The sequence below is a fragment of the Chiloscyllium plagiosum genome, unplaced genomic scaffold (assembly GCF_037043375.1).
Source record: "Chiloscyllium plagiosum isolate Xiang-an unplaced genomic scaffold, Cpla_swu_hap1 HiC_scaffold_43, whole genome shotgun sequence".
Lineage (NCBI taxonomy): Eukaryota > Metazoa > Chordata > Chondrichthyes > Orectolobiformes > Hemiscylliidae > Chiloscyllium > Chiloscyllium plagiosum.
Window position 1 is genome coordinate 14,311,021 of NW_028270181.1, and position 12,514 is coordinate 14,323,534.

Below are 12,514 nucleotides of genomic sequence, written 5' to 3' on the forward strand. Positions count from 1 at the left end.
AAAAACATGGTGAAGATCAAAGCCATTGGGTTTGAATGGGAGATCAACCGGGAAGGGATTACAAAGATTTGAGAGTTCACCTAAACTGCGAGGCTGAGTCTGTGACTCAATCCATGAAGTACAACTGCTAGTCCTTCCATTGTCAGCCAAACAGCAAGTGTGCAAAGGAGATGAAAATGGCTGCCTTCACATGCAGATGGGTGGGTACGTGAGAGAGGAATTTACACTTTTGTGCTGTGTGAGACTCTTCAAAGGGTAATAACATTAAACAGATATTCACAATTACAGGTGAAAGATTCCTGTGATCACGAAATGCTGAATATCTTGTAAGTTGATCTATGGTGTGGAGTCCAAATCTTGGTCTCAATCTTTATAGAGGTGAGAAGACAACTGTTGGACACCACACCATCCATCATGGTTTTTTTCTGCCCTATTGAGTGTTGTTCTCTTCTGGAATGAGACAAAGAGAGGGATTGAGTGAGTTGAAAGTGGGTGGCACAGTTGTTAGTGCTAGTGCAGGTGGAATAATGGTAGTGATGTGCCCTGAATGAGTATGTAGGCAACTTAGAGGTCATTGTAGTCTGAGGGGATTGAAAGTTAATGATTGAGTGAGTAAGGATGTCACATGAAATAGTAAAATTGATAGAGCATGAACCTTGATGGGAGATGGGTGCAGTGGGAGAGTTACAGTGAGTGTGCAGAGAGATGGTTGCACTTACCCTCACACAGTGCAGAAAATCATTGTCTTTGTTGTGACATTACTGGGCATTCCTTCAGGCTGTAGAAATTACACTGATCCAGGTGACAGTCTTGAAGAGACTGCTGGTGTCTGGTAATGTGGTCTTCTCTGCTGATTCTGAGGAAATAAGATGTCCTCCCTGCACCACCCTGACCACAAGGACTTTCAGGTCTCTACTGTCAAGGTGGATGCCAATTTTCTCTGTCCACCACGTCCAAGGAAATTCTTGAGATGAAGAAAACGTTCAGGATAGCTCCAGACCGATATTTCTTAACCTAGGGTCCAACTGTTGGTGTCAAGAATTCACAGCAGTGACATGTTCATCCGCCTGTGGTGGGAGGGAACATATGATGTGAATGATGGTGCACAGCTAATGAGGCAAGGTTTGGAAAATTGTAGGAGAAATCTCACTGGGGCTCAGGGAGAAACCCTCTAATGAAACTCACCAAAATTAACACTTAGCTGTTTTCCAATAAAATTTAGCCCTGCATTTTTATTTATTTAAAAAAATATCTCAAAGCAAGTTATGATGCATCACAACTTCATGAATAATGATCTGTGTTTTGAATCATGCTAAGATAATCATTACTTGTAACTTCTTGTGCAGAAAATAAAGTATTCATTTTACCATTGATATTTTATAGGCACAGCATTCCAACGTATCATCCCTGATGAAGGGCTAGCAGCTCAAAGTCCAGATGATGTGAAGAGGCTGATTTTCTGCACAGGCAAAGTTTACTATGAGCTTGCAAAAGAAAGGATAAACAGAAAAATGGAGAAGGAGGTGGCTATCATTAGATTGGAACAGGTAAATGTCTGAAAGGTGCACAGTGAAGCAAAGAGCTGAGTATTATGATTTCATGCAGAAATGGCTTTCTAAATAATATTAAAAATGACATCTTAGGATTCTTTTAGTTATAATTACATTCAAAAACATAATTTCTAGATATAATGTTATAGCTGGGCTTTTGCATGTTGTCATCTATGATTTACCATCCATGAAAGCAAAAGTCAAGCAAAAACTTGGGTTTGTTTACTTTTCTTCAGTAGAATTGCAAAGGGAAATGATCTATTCATTTTCAATCTTTATTAAATAACCTTAAAGAATGGTGTAACTGTCAGTCAATTTAAAGTTGCTCATTTCATAAGAATGAATTGCTGAAGCAATTTCTGTTTCATGCAGAAGACATCACTTCAAGCCCCCATTAAAGTTACCCTGTCTGCCCTTCAGTTCCCCAAATTAGAGGAGATCACAATGTGGTCCACTTCACATACACCTACAGAAAAGATTGTGAGCTTTTAGTTGCTGCCACTTCAACACACCACCATGTTCTCTGGCCAACATCTCTGCCTCAGGCTTGCTGCAGTGGTCCAGTAAAGCTCAGTGCAAGCTGGAAGAACAGCATCTCATTTTCTGTTTGGGAACCCTGCAGCCTTCTGAACTCTATATTGAGCTCAACAATTTCAAGGCTTGAGCACCTTTCCCTGTGCTTTCTCCCACCTCCACACACCAGGCCTTGACATCACACCACCCATAGTCAGCCGCTAATAGTTCCCATTAGCAGCTATTCATCCCCCCAGAATGACCTTTCACCACTCCTTTGTCTGTGCAACTATTTTTCTCCCTCTTTGGGCTCTACCTTCACCTATTGTTTACTCCCGCACCCCCCAACCACCACCCCAATCTCATTTTTGAGATTAAAATCATCCTTTTCCATGCTACCATCAGTTCTGAAGAAGGGTCGCTGGACTGGAAATCTTAACTCTGATTTCTCTCCATATATGCTGCCGGAAATCACAGATTTTTCAGCGATTTCTGTTTTTGTACCTTGTAGATTGTGAACTGTCTTTGAGGAGTCACCACTGTATTCTCAGCATCTGACCTGCATTTGTAGCCACAGTATCAAACCATTTGACCAAATGTGATATCAAGAAGGCTTTTCAAAAATGAAGTTAATGGGAATTGGGGTGGGTAGAGAATTCTCTGCTGATTGGAGTCATACCTGGCACAAAAATGTTGCAGTTGTTGAAGGTTAATCATCTGACCCCACAGACATCGTTGCACAAATTCACCTGGATAGTTCCCTGGGCTGAGATATTTTCAACAGTTTCAGCAATGACTTCCCTTCCATCATAAAGTCTGGTTGTGGGGGTGTTTGCCAATGTTCGGCATCATTCATGACTCATCAGGTACTGAGGCGAAAATGCATGGACAAGATTCAAGCTTGGCCGAATACTTTGTAGTGGTTTGACAATTGACTGGCTTGCTAGGCCATTTCAGAGGACATTTAAGGGTCAGCCACCTTTCTGTGAATCTGAAGTCACATGTAGGCCACACCAAATTTTCCTTCCCTAAAGAAAATTAGTGAGCCAGGTGAGTTTTTACAGCAATTGGTAATGTTTTACTGGTCACCATTAAACTCATTTTTTTAATTTAAATAATTAGTCTTCCAAATAATTACCTTTTGTAGATATGCAAGTTGTATGAACAGCAAAATTGTTTTGAGCCTTTTTTCAGAAACATCTCTGTGTCGCACCTAGGGTAGCATGAGAACATTTCAGTTTCTCACTTGAATTTTTTCCCACATTTTGATCTCTATTCTGCTGTCCCCATTTCTTTTTTGCAGATATCACCATTCCCCTTTGATATGTTAAAAATGGAAATTGACAAATATCCTAATGCTGAGCTCATTTGGTGCCAAGAAGAGCACAAAAACATTGGCTACTATGACTATGTGAGGCCTCGTTTCAGAGTGACGGTACAGTTCAAAAGGCCTATTTGGTAAGTATGTAGATTAGTTATTTTTAATTACATTTTCTAAATATGTTGATGTAGAAAAAGAAAGATAAATGGTAGGAAAAAAGACAATAAAAGTGTGCCTGGCTTTGGTTCAAGTAGCACATACAGCTGATGGCACAACTTGTAAAACTACAATTTGTCATCTGTCAGCCATGGCTTTTATTGATAGCATTTGTGTCTTGTTAGGGGCTTCTGTACAAAAGATCAGAAACGCAAACACGAAATGTGTACTGCTATTCTCAGTGTGATATTGAGACAGTCGGGTACAATCCTTTCGATGATAAAACAAAAACCCCATCTGCCACCTCTTACCAGGTGACCTAAAAGATCCTGTGACACATTTCAAAGAGGAGCAGTGGAGTCAGTGCCGCTAATATGCCCAATACTTACTCCTCAATCAAGTATCGCTTTAAAGGAAAATTACTTTAAAGAACACTGAGCAGCTGCTAGATATGCACTCAGATGTTTTCTGTAGTAAGACCCAGTTAAGTCATAATCATGTGAGAAATGAGCAGCTTTTTAATACATCCAAAGTTTGTAAGAAGTGGCAGTTGCCGAGCATTGCTCATCTGCCTGTAAGTTAGCAACTATTTATATATAAATAATCTTAAATGTCATGGATCCTTGAGCCATAACATTAATTGCATTAATATGAACAACAGCAATGTTCACAGAATGTGCTGGGGTTAGCCTACCACATCATTCCACATTTGCACCCACCTTATGCATGAGAATGTGGAATTTGTAATATATCCACTCATCTCTATAGAAAGACATTGTTCTTATGTGTGAGATTTTCAAGGGAGTGCACTGTCAGCAAGTAGATAATTTAAAGTGGGATCATTTGATGGTACCAGGCATATTAATTGGGATAATGATTCATAAAAGGTCAAGGAGCATAAAATGTGCAGGTCCACATGTGCTTTGCACCCCAAGCAGGACTGTTTGCCAGTTGAGCAACAGATTCACAAAGTCTAAACCCAGCTGTGCCGTCCTGGAAGCAGGTGGCTACAAGTAATCCCTAGCCTCTCAGGCTCTGAAATCCATTGCTTTGTCCTGCTGTTGAATGGCCCTCCAAGTTAATGTCTTGATTGTCACATGTTCATTCTAAGAAGATTACTATTGATCCCACATTTCACCTACATCCAGGTTGACACCATATTTTTTCTATGCCTGGTGTTGCTCCTGGTATACTTTCCTGCACTCTTCATTGAACCAGGTTTGATCTCTTAGCCTGATCGTAATGGCAGATGGTATATGCTAGGCCGTGCTGTTGCTAATGGTCCACACCACCTCATGAATGACCAGTTTTGAGTGGCTAGGTCTGTTTGAGGCCTATTCAATTTTACACAGTGATGGTACCACATTACACGATGGAGACTGTGATCTATATGAAAACAGGACTTGCTGTCCACAAGACTGTGCGGTGGTCATTCCTTCCAGTACTCTCATGGTTGGATGTGTTTGTGACAGATAGATTGGTGAGGGTGACGTCAAGCATATTTTTCCCTCTTGTTAGTTCTTTCACCACCTGCTGCAGATCTGCTCCAGTAGCCACATCCTGCAGGACTTTACCAGTTCTGCCAGGTGAACATTTTGAAACAGTATTCATGTCTTCAATTTACTCTCAGAATCTGTAACTCTGGCCATTCTGATGCCTTTGTTGGTCCTACACCCTCTTCGTTTAGAGGCAAGAGTAGCTGCTACTTGTTTGATGCCTGCCCACCACTCAGCTTCAAGAGCTCCCAGTCCCCTCCATTTTACTATGAGGTCCCACCCAAAAATGTGCAAATCCCCCCACTACAATAACTATTCTCTCAGTGACCCAGTGCAATGCAGCCCATCCCAGTCTTGATGTGCCCTCTTTTCCCAGCATGCTATGGACTGCTCCTGATAAGTCCCCTGACTATTTGGTCTAATCTACATTATTGACCATGTCTCATGTCCTGGACTGATTTGAATCATAGAATCCCGACAGTGTGGAAACAGGCCATTTGGCCGAACAAGTCCACACCGACCCTCCGAAGAGTAACCCACCCAGACCCATTCCCTTACCCTATTACTCTACATTTATCCCTGACTAATACAATCAACCTACACATCCCTGAACACCATGGTCAATTTAGCACGGTCAATTCACCTAATCTGCACATCTTTGGATGGTGGGAGGAAACCCATGCAGACACAGGGGGAATGTGCAAACTCCCCAAAGACAGTTGCCCAAGGCTGGAATTGAACCCAGGTCCCTGGTACTGTGAGGCTGCAGTACTAACCACTGAACATCGTGCCGGCCCATTTGGCAGGACATCTCCAGCTGACTACTCCATAGCCCCACACTGATGTTAAAACAGCATCGTGAACGACCTCCATGTAACCTCTGGACTTGTTGGACTTGTTCTCCAGAAATGATTATGGCTCAAGGAGATGAATTCCCAGACCCATTTAGGATTAGGTGTCCGACTGACTATGGCCAGTACCCTGTACTGTATTCTGGTAAACCTCATAGAGTCATAGAGATACACAGAAACAGACTCTTTGGTCCAACCCATCCATGCTAATCAGATATCTTAAATAAATATAGTCCCATTTGGCCCATGTCCCTCTAAACCCTTCCTGTTCATACATCCATTCAGATACCTTTTAACTGTTGCAATTGTACCAGCCTCTATCACTTCTTCTGGCAGCTCGCTCATTCCATACACGCACTACCCTCGGTGTGAAACAAATTGCTCCTTAGGTCCCTTTTAAATCTTTCCCCTTTCACCTTAAACCTACTTTTGGACTCCCCCACCCGGGGGGAAAAGACCTTGTCTATTTACCCTGTTCTTGACTGATTGTCACGGTATCGCATGATTGACTGTAGTCTGCCTTCTTCACGCTCAGCTGTTTTCTCCTTTGACTTAACATATTGCCATTTATATAAAGCACATGCAGTGTGTTTGCCATGTAAGCCACTGGCATATGCTGCAGCTCTGACATTGATATAGCATGCTGCTGTATAGCAACTGGTCCATCCCTCCCATCTGACTAATGCATTTACTCTTTAGTACTCCCACTTCCTCTTCAAGAAACACAGAGGTTGGCAGCTTGTCACTCATTATTTAACCTTATGCACTAAATGAAAAGCATGCTAGACTACAGAGACTAGCAGGTTGTCACTCATTATTTAACCTTGTGTGCTAAGTAAAAAAGCAAGCTAAACCACAAAGGCTGGCAGCTTTTACATAATTTTTAAAAAGTTAATTAAGACCCGTAAGATCCCTGTCTGAAAGTTAGTCCTAGACTATCCTGTCTAGATCTATGAGGTGCCTCGCTGTCCCTTACTGCAAGTCACCTGGCAGAAGCATGCATCTCGTAAGTGTTCCTCCACTCCAGAGTAGAGTGTTGAAGTCCTGAAATAGTGGCTGAGTTGATATGAGAGCAGACATAGTAGTGTGGTGAGGCTGATGCTTTGCTGATGTCTCATTGCTGGAATGAAAGGTCAAGGAGAATTGTGGCCATGGAACAAGCAGGGACCTTGTGCAGAAGGAGTAGGTGCAGCCACAGACATTCCATGAGCTGCAACAAAGGCAGATAAGACAAGTTGTCTGGTATCCACTCTGTTTTAAAAACAGAAATTGCTGGTGAAACTCAGCAGGTCTGGCAAGAATTGTGGGAAGAGAGTAGAGTTAATATTCCGAGTCCTATGACACTTCATCAGAATTGTTGGCTAAGAGAAGCTGATATCATAGCAGGATATGGGAGGGTGAAAAACACGCAAGGATAGAATCAGGCTGTAAAGTTAATGAATTCAATGTTGAGTCCTAGAGATGCAGGGTCTCTAAGTGGTCAATGAGATAATGTTCTTTGACCTTGCACTGAAGCCGACCAGAAACATACACTGGATAACCGTTTTGCAGAACGCCTACATTCTGTCTGAAAAAGTGACCCTGAGCTTCTAGTTGCCTGTCATTTCAACAAACCAATGTGTTCCCACTGAAGCAGGACTGCAGCAGAGATGTTGGGATGGGAATATTCCACCCTTTGTCAAAGAGTGATTCAAAAGATGATCTGAAAGATGTAATGAGTTGGCCTATAAATACAAGATTTCTTTGTTTCTTTTTTTTTTCCTTATTGCCGAGATTTGTCATAAAATCATGTGAAATTTATCATAACCTAAAGACAACAGCTGTCTTTGGTGCAGCTTCACTGTCCGGTATTGCTGCAGTTCGGGAGGAGTTTGAAGAGAAGTGGGAAAGACTATTTCCAACTTGAGTTGTATTGAGAGACTCAGAATTGAAATAGTTTTTATAGGAGATAAGAAAGTTGAGAGAGATTTTTATCTCACTTGTTAATCCTGTAAGACATGAATAAGTGTGATGTGAATAGGTTACTTGGACTAGCATCACAGACAAAGCTATGCCTCTACTTGAACAATTTGTATCTGGAATTATCAGATGTAAATCAAGATTTAAATATCGTATTTGTGCCAAATATTCAAGTGTAAAATGTCTGATTATTGTTGGTTCTGTCCTGGAAAAATTTAGAATATTAGAGATAGAGAGCGATCTTGTATGTTTAGTTATTTATTGAACACTTTTCAAGTCTGTTGGACAAAATAGTTTCTCAATGCTAATTAAATTTCTTTACTTGCTGTTCAGCTTCTACCTCTTCTCCCCATGCAAAAAGCTTTGTCATTTTTTAATGTGATAATGTGTTAAATGCAAATTGCTGTTACCATACCATGAGAAAAAGATAAACCAGACAAATGTTTAACATGCTTTTGTCAATTTTTAGTAGGAATTTCAGGAGCAGAGGTATTATGAGTCATTTTTGACTTGAAATATTCACTCTGCTTCTTCTCTGTGCAGATGCTGCCAGACCTGCCTTTATTTTATATCAGCACAGTTATTGTACTGGGCTTTCTCTTGCAAGCAGTTGCAAATATTAATGTTTACCAGGGTTATTTAGTCAGCATCTGAAACTTAATATGGAATTTCACTTAGTCATTTTTCAAGCTGTCTTCAATTTAAAGCATGCTTACCAATTAATTTATTTAGAATCCAGGTGACCGGTGTTATTTGTTTATCTAGATCCCCAAATACCTTGAAAAGTAGATTTGAAATTTCATAATGTTTTAGGGTAACAAGTAGGATTTCAGGTAAAGAACTTATATTTTATATTTACATTCACATCAAGTTTCAGTCTCTTTAAATAGATCTATTCTTTTATGTATAGGTATGTTGGACGTGACCCTTCAGCAGCCCCTGCCACAGGTAATAAGAACACTCACCTCACAGAGCTGCAGGACATGTTGGACACATCTTTCAATCTTCAAGCTTTTGGGGCCATGGCATTTTAGATTGAATGAAACCAATCTTTATGAACACACAGTTGGCTGTCATTCCAGAGAAATGCTCTTCTTAAACTGCTGGCAAATACTGCCCAAACAATCTGTTCATTTCTCATGTTTTCCCCATCACTATCATTTATGACATCAATAAGGTCTTATGTATGTTTTTCTCTTGGATGGTTTTGCAAGTAAACTGCATATTTTAAACTTTTTTTTAACACAGTAATGTTTAACTAAAATACAAACATGAAAGTTGAGTGTGAGAAGACAAAAATATACTGCTCAGTCATTTTATGCATTATGATCAATTCTGTTCAGGCAAGATATTAAAAAATGTATTGAGAGATTTATTCAGTTTTCCTCTCTATGATTTTGCAAGGCACACACTTTTGTGGTACTGAATGAAATAAAGTATTGTAATACAACTGCTCTGTTTTCTTGAGAAATACAGTACATTTAGTTATACTTGTAATTAAGAAAGAAAAAAGATACCATATATAGATGATTCATGATGAACAAAAATCAATTACAGTAGCTCGTTCCTCACTAAATGCCAACACAGGGACAGTGGAAAACACTCAGTGAATCACAATTAGAACCTTTGTCAGTACATAATGAGAGGCACTGACTTGATGTTTAATCCTATAGGTTACTAGCTTTTGTTATTGATTTTGTTAATCTACAAACAAAAGAAATATTTTCTCCTGAGAGAGGTGGGAGTTTATTGGAAAAATAGAGCATGATAATTTAAGGATTTTTTCAGTAGAAGACTTTTTTTTATCCCACACCATGTCCCACCTCTCAACCACCCCAGTCAGCCAGGAAGTAAATTAGGACCATGCAGTAAACTTTCAGAATTTAGCTTTCACTCGTAGAAATGTATGTTGAGACAACATATTACTGTCTTAAATTGTGAATTACAGTATTTATTCTGCAAGTGACATTTATCTCATCTATAATAAAATCAAAAATATTCAAGATCATCTTTGCTTGGAAGAAATTCAGTATTAGATTTTTCACCAGCCACCATTCTATTTAAATATATTTTTCAGATCAAACTGTTTGAATGAGCTTTTGTCCTGTAGAGAAAAATCAAAATAGCAATAGAAAACGGCTGCACATTTAGGGAAAATTTCTGCCGGTTTTACCAATGAGGCACTGATTATCTTTCATTAATATACAAAGGGCTTGTATACCCTTGAGTTTAGAAGACTGAGAGGGGATCTGATTGAGACGTATAAGATTATGAAAGGATTGGACACTCTGGCAGCAGGAAACATGTTTCCGCTGATGGGTGAGTGCCGAACCAGAGGACATAGCTTAAAAATAGGGGTAGACCATTTAGGACAGAGATGAGGAGAAACGTCTTCATCCAAAGAGTGGTGACTGTGTGGAATGCTCTGCCCCAGAGGGCAGTGGAGGCCCAGTCTCTGGATTCATTTAAGAAAGAGTTGGATAGAGCTCTCAAAGATAGTGGAATCAAGGGTTATGGAGATAAGGCAGGAACAGGATACTGATTAGGAATTATCAGCCATGATCATATTGAATGGTGGTGCAGGCTCGAAGGGCTGAATGGCCTACTCCTGCACCTATTGTCTATTGTCTAAAACACTTTAGACATGTATTTAAACATGGTGGAATCATTCAATATTATTCAGTAAAGGCAACTGTAAGATTTCTAAGTTCATTAGAACATACTTGAACTCTTATGTTTTGAGATTCAAACCAAATTGAAGTTCAAATTGAATGTGCATCATTTTTCTTATTATTGAGGTTAATTGGTGACTGTTGAACTGTGACAATATTGTGGCTTTAAGAGGTGTATTTTGTCCTGGGTATTTTTTCATGGAGAAGGGTTGAGACAGATCTGCTCAAAGCCAATAAAGTAAATAGCTTTTGAGGTCTTGGATTTTTTAACAGTTTTTTTTAAAGTGATAGACATTGTTTACTTGGACTTTAGTAAAGTGTTTGACACAGTTCTGCATGGTAGACTGATTAGTCAAAGTGGATCACATGAGCTTCAGGGTGAGTTTGTCAATTAGATATAAAATTGACATACCAGCAGAAGACAGAGAGTGATGATGGTGGGTTGTTTTTCAGACTGGAGGCCTGTGATCGGCAGTGTTCCACAGGGATTGGTGCTAGGTCCACCTTTGTTTGTCATATATATCAGTGATATAGGTGAGAATTTAGAAAGCATTGTTAGTAAGTTTGCAGATGGCACCATGATTAGTGGCATAGTTGGCAGTGAAGAAGGTTATCTAAGATTGTAAAGAGATCTTGATCAATTCGCTCAATGGGCTGAGGAGAGGCAAATGAAATTTAATTTGAATAAATGTGAGGCATTGCATTTTGGTAAAAGAAACAAAGGCAAGACTTGACCTGGGAGGTTCAGGTACATAATTCTTTTGACGCTTGCATCAAATATAGATAAGGTGGTTAAGAAGGCCTTTAGCATGTTTGCCTTCATTGCTCAGAGCCTTGAGAATAGGAGTTGGAGCGTTATGTTGAGGTTGATAGAATGTTGGTGAGGCCTCTTCTTGAGTAGTGTCCAATTCTGGTCTCCCCATTTTAGGAAGGATATTATTAAGGTAGAGGAGGTTCAGAAGAGATTTACCAGAATGTTGCCAGGAATGGAGGGTTTGAGTTATAAGGATAGGCGAAATAAGCTGGGACTTTTTTCACTGGAGCATAAGAGGTTGAGAAGGGACCCTGTAGAGATTTATAAAATAATGAGGTGGACTGATAACATGAATAGCAGCTTTCCTTTCCCTAGGATGAGGAATTTCAAGTGTAGGAGGCATATTTTTAAGTTGAGTGGAGAAAGATTTAAAAAAGATATAAGGGGCAATCATTTTGCCCAGAAGACTAGTTCACAAGTGGGATGAACTTCCAGAGCAAGTGATGGATGTGGGAACAGTTACAACATATAAAGACATTTAGTTAAGTACATGAATAAGTAAGATTTGAAGGGATATGGGTCAAGTACAGACAGGTGGGACTAGATTAATTTGGAATTGTGGTCAGCATGGATCAGTTAGCCCGAAGGGTCTGTTTCTGTGCTGTATGACTATGTGACTCTATAACAATAAGAGCAGCCTGAATGGGTAGGGTAAAGCTTGCACAGAAGCAGGATTTTTAGTTTTAGCTTTCAGCAGTTGCTGGGGTCTTGAAGTTGGATGTGGAAGCTCTTAGTCCCCTCTCTGTTATAGCTAAAATCTGGGGTTCTCTTCCTGCTGCCAGAATTGCATGTCAGGCAATCTATTTTACTGAATTTGCCTTTGCCATGGTTCTGTTTATGGGATGTTACTATATTGGAACATTGGACTACTATATTAATTAGTAGTAGTTAATATATACGTTATTTTGCTGAGCATTTCAATAAAGTTACAGTTAAGCCAATTCATATCTTTTATTTTTATTTTGTCTGTATTTTAACAGTATAAAAATAAAATGTGTTTTTCTTAAAGTCAGAAGTTTGACCAATTGAATTACATCTGGAATGCAACACCTTACACAACTTTAAAATAAGAAAAACTTAGGGTCTAGATTATCTTCTTAATGTATTTTGAGGGTCTAGTCCACAACAAACTGGTAGCTCTTTTGGGATCAAAATCTCTAACTCCAGGTTGGGTTTAGAATC

General features: G+C 39.6%; 1 protein-coding gene across 4 annotated transcripts in view; it reads left to right on the forward strand.

The window, feature by feature from the left end:
- The window catches only part of LOC122541876 (2-oxoglutarate dehydrogenase-like, mitochondrial), a 102,947-nt gene extending 90,886 nt beyond the window's left edge, over positions 1 to 12,061 (forward strand). For all 4 annotated transcript variants that reach the window (XM_043679035.2, XM_087982526.1, XM_043679033.2 and 1 more), the window contains 3 exons: positions 1,384 to 1,547; positions 3,367 to 3,521; positions 8,757 to 12,061. In XM_043679035.2, the coding sequence (XP_043534970.2) occupies positions 1,384 to 1,547; positions 3,367 to 3,521; positions 8,757 to 8,880 (443 nt within the window). In that variant the 3' untranslated portion in view covers positions 8,881 to 12,061. The remainder of the gene's footprint in view (positions 1 to 1,383; positions 1,548 to 3,366; positions 3,522 to 8,756) is intronic.
- Positions 12,062 to 12,514: the final 453 nt, after the last annotated feature.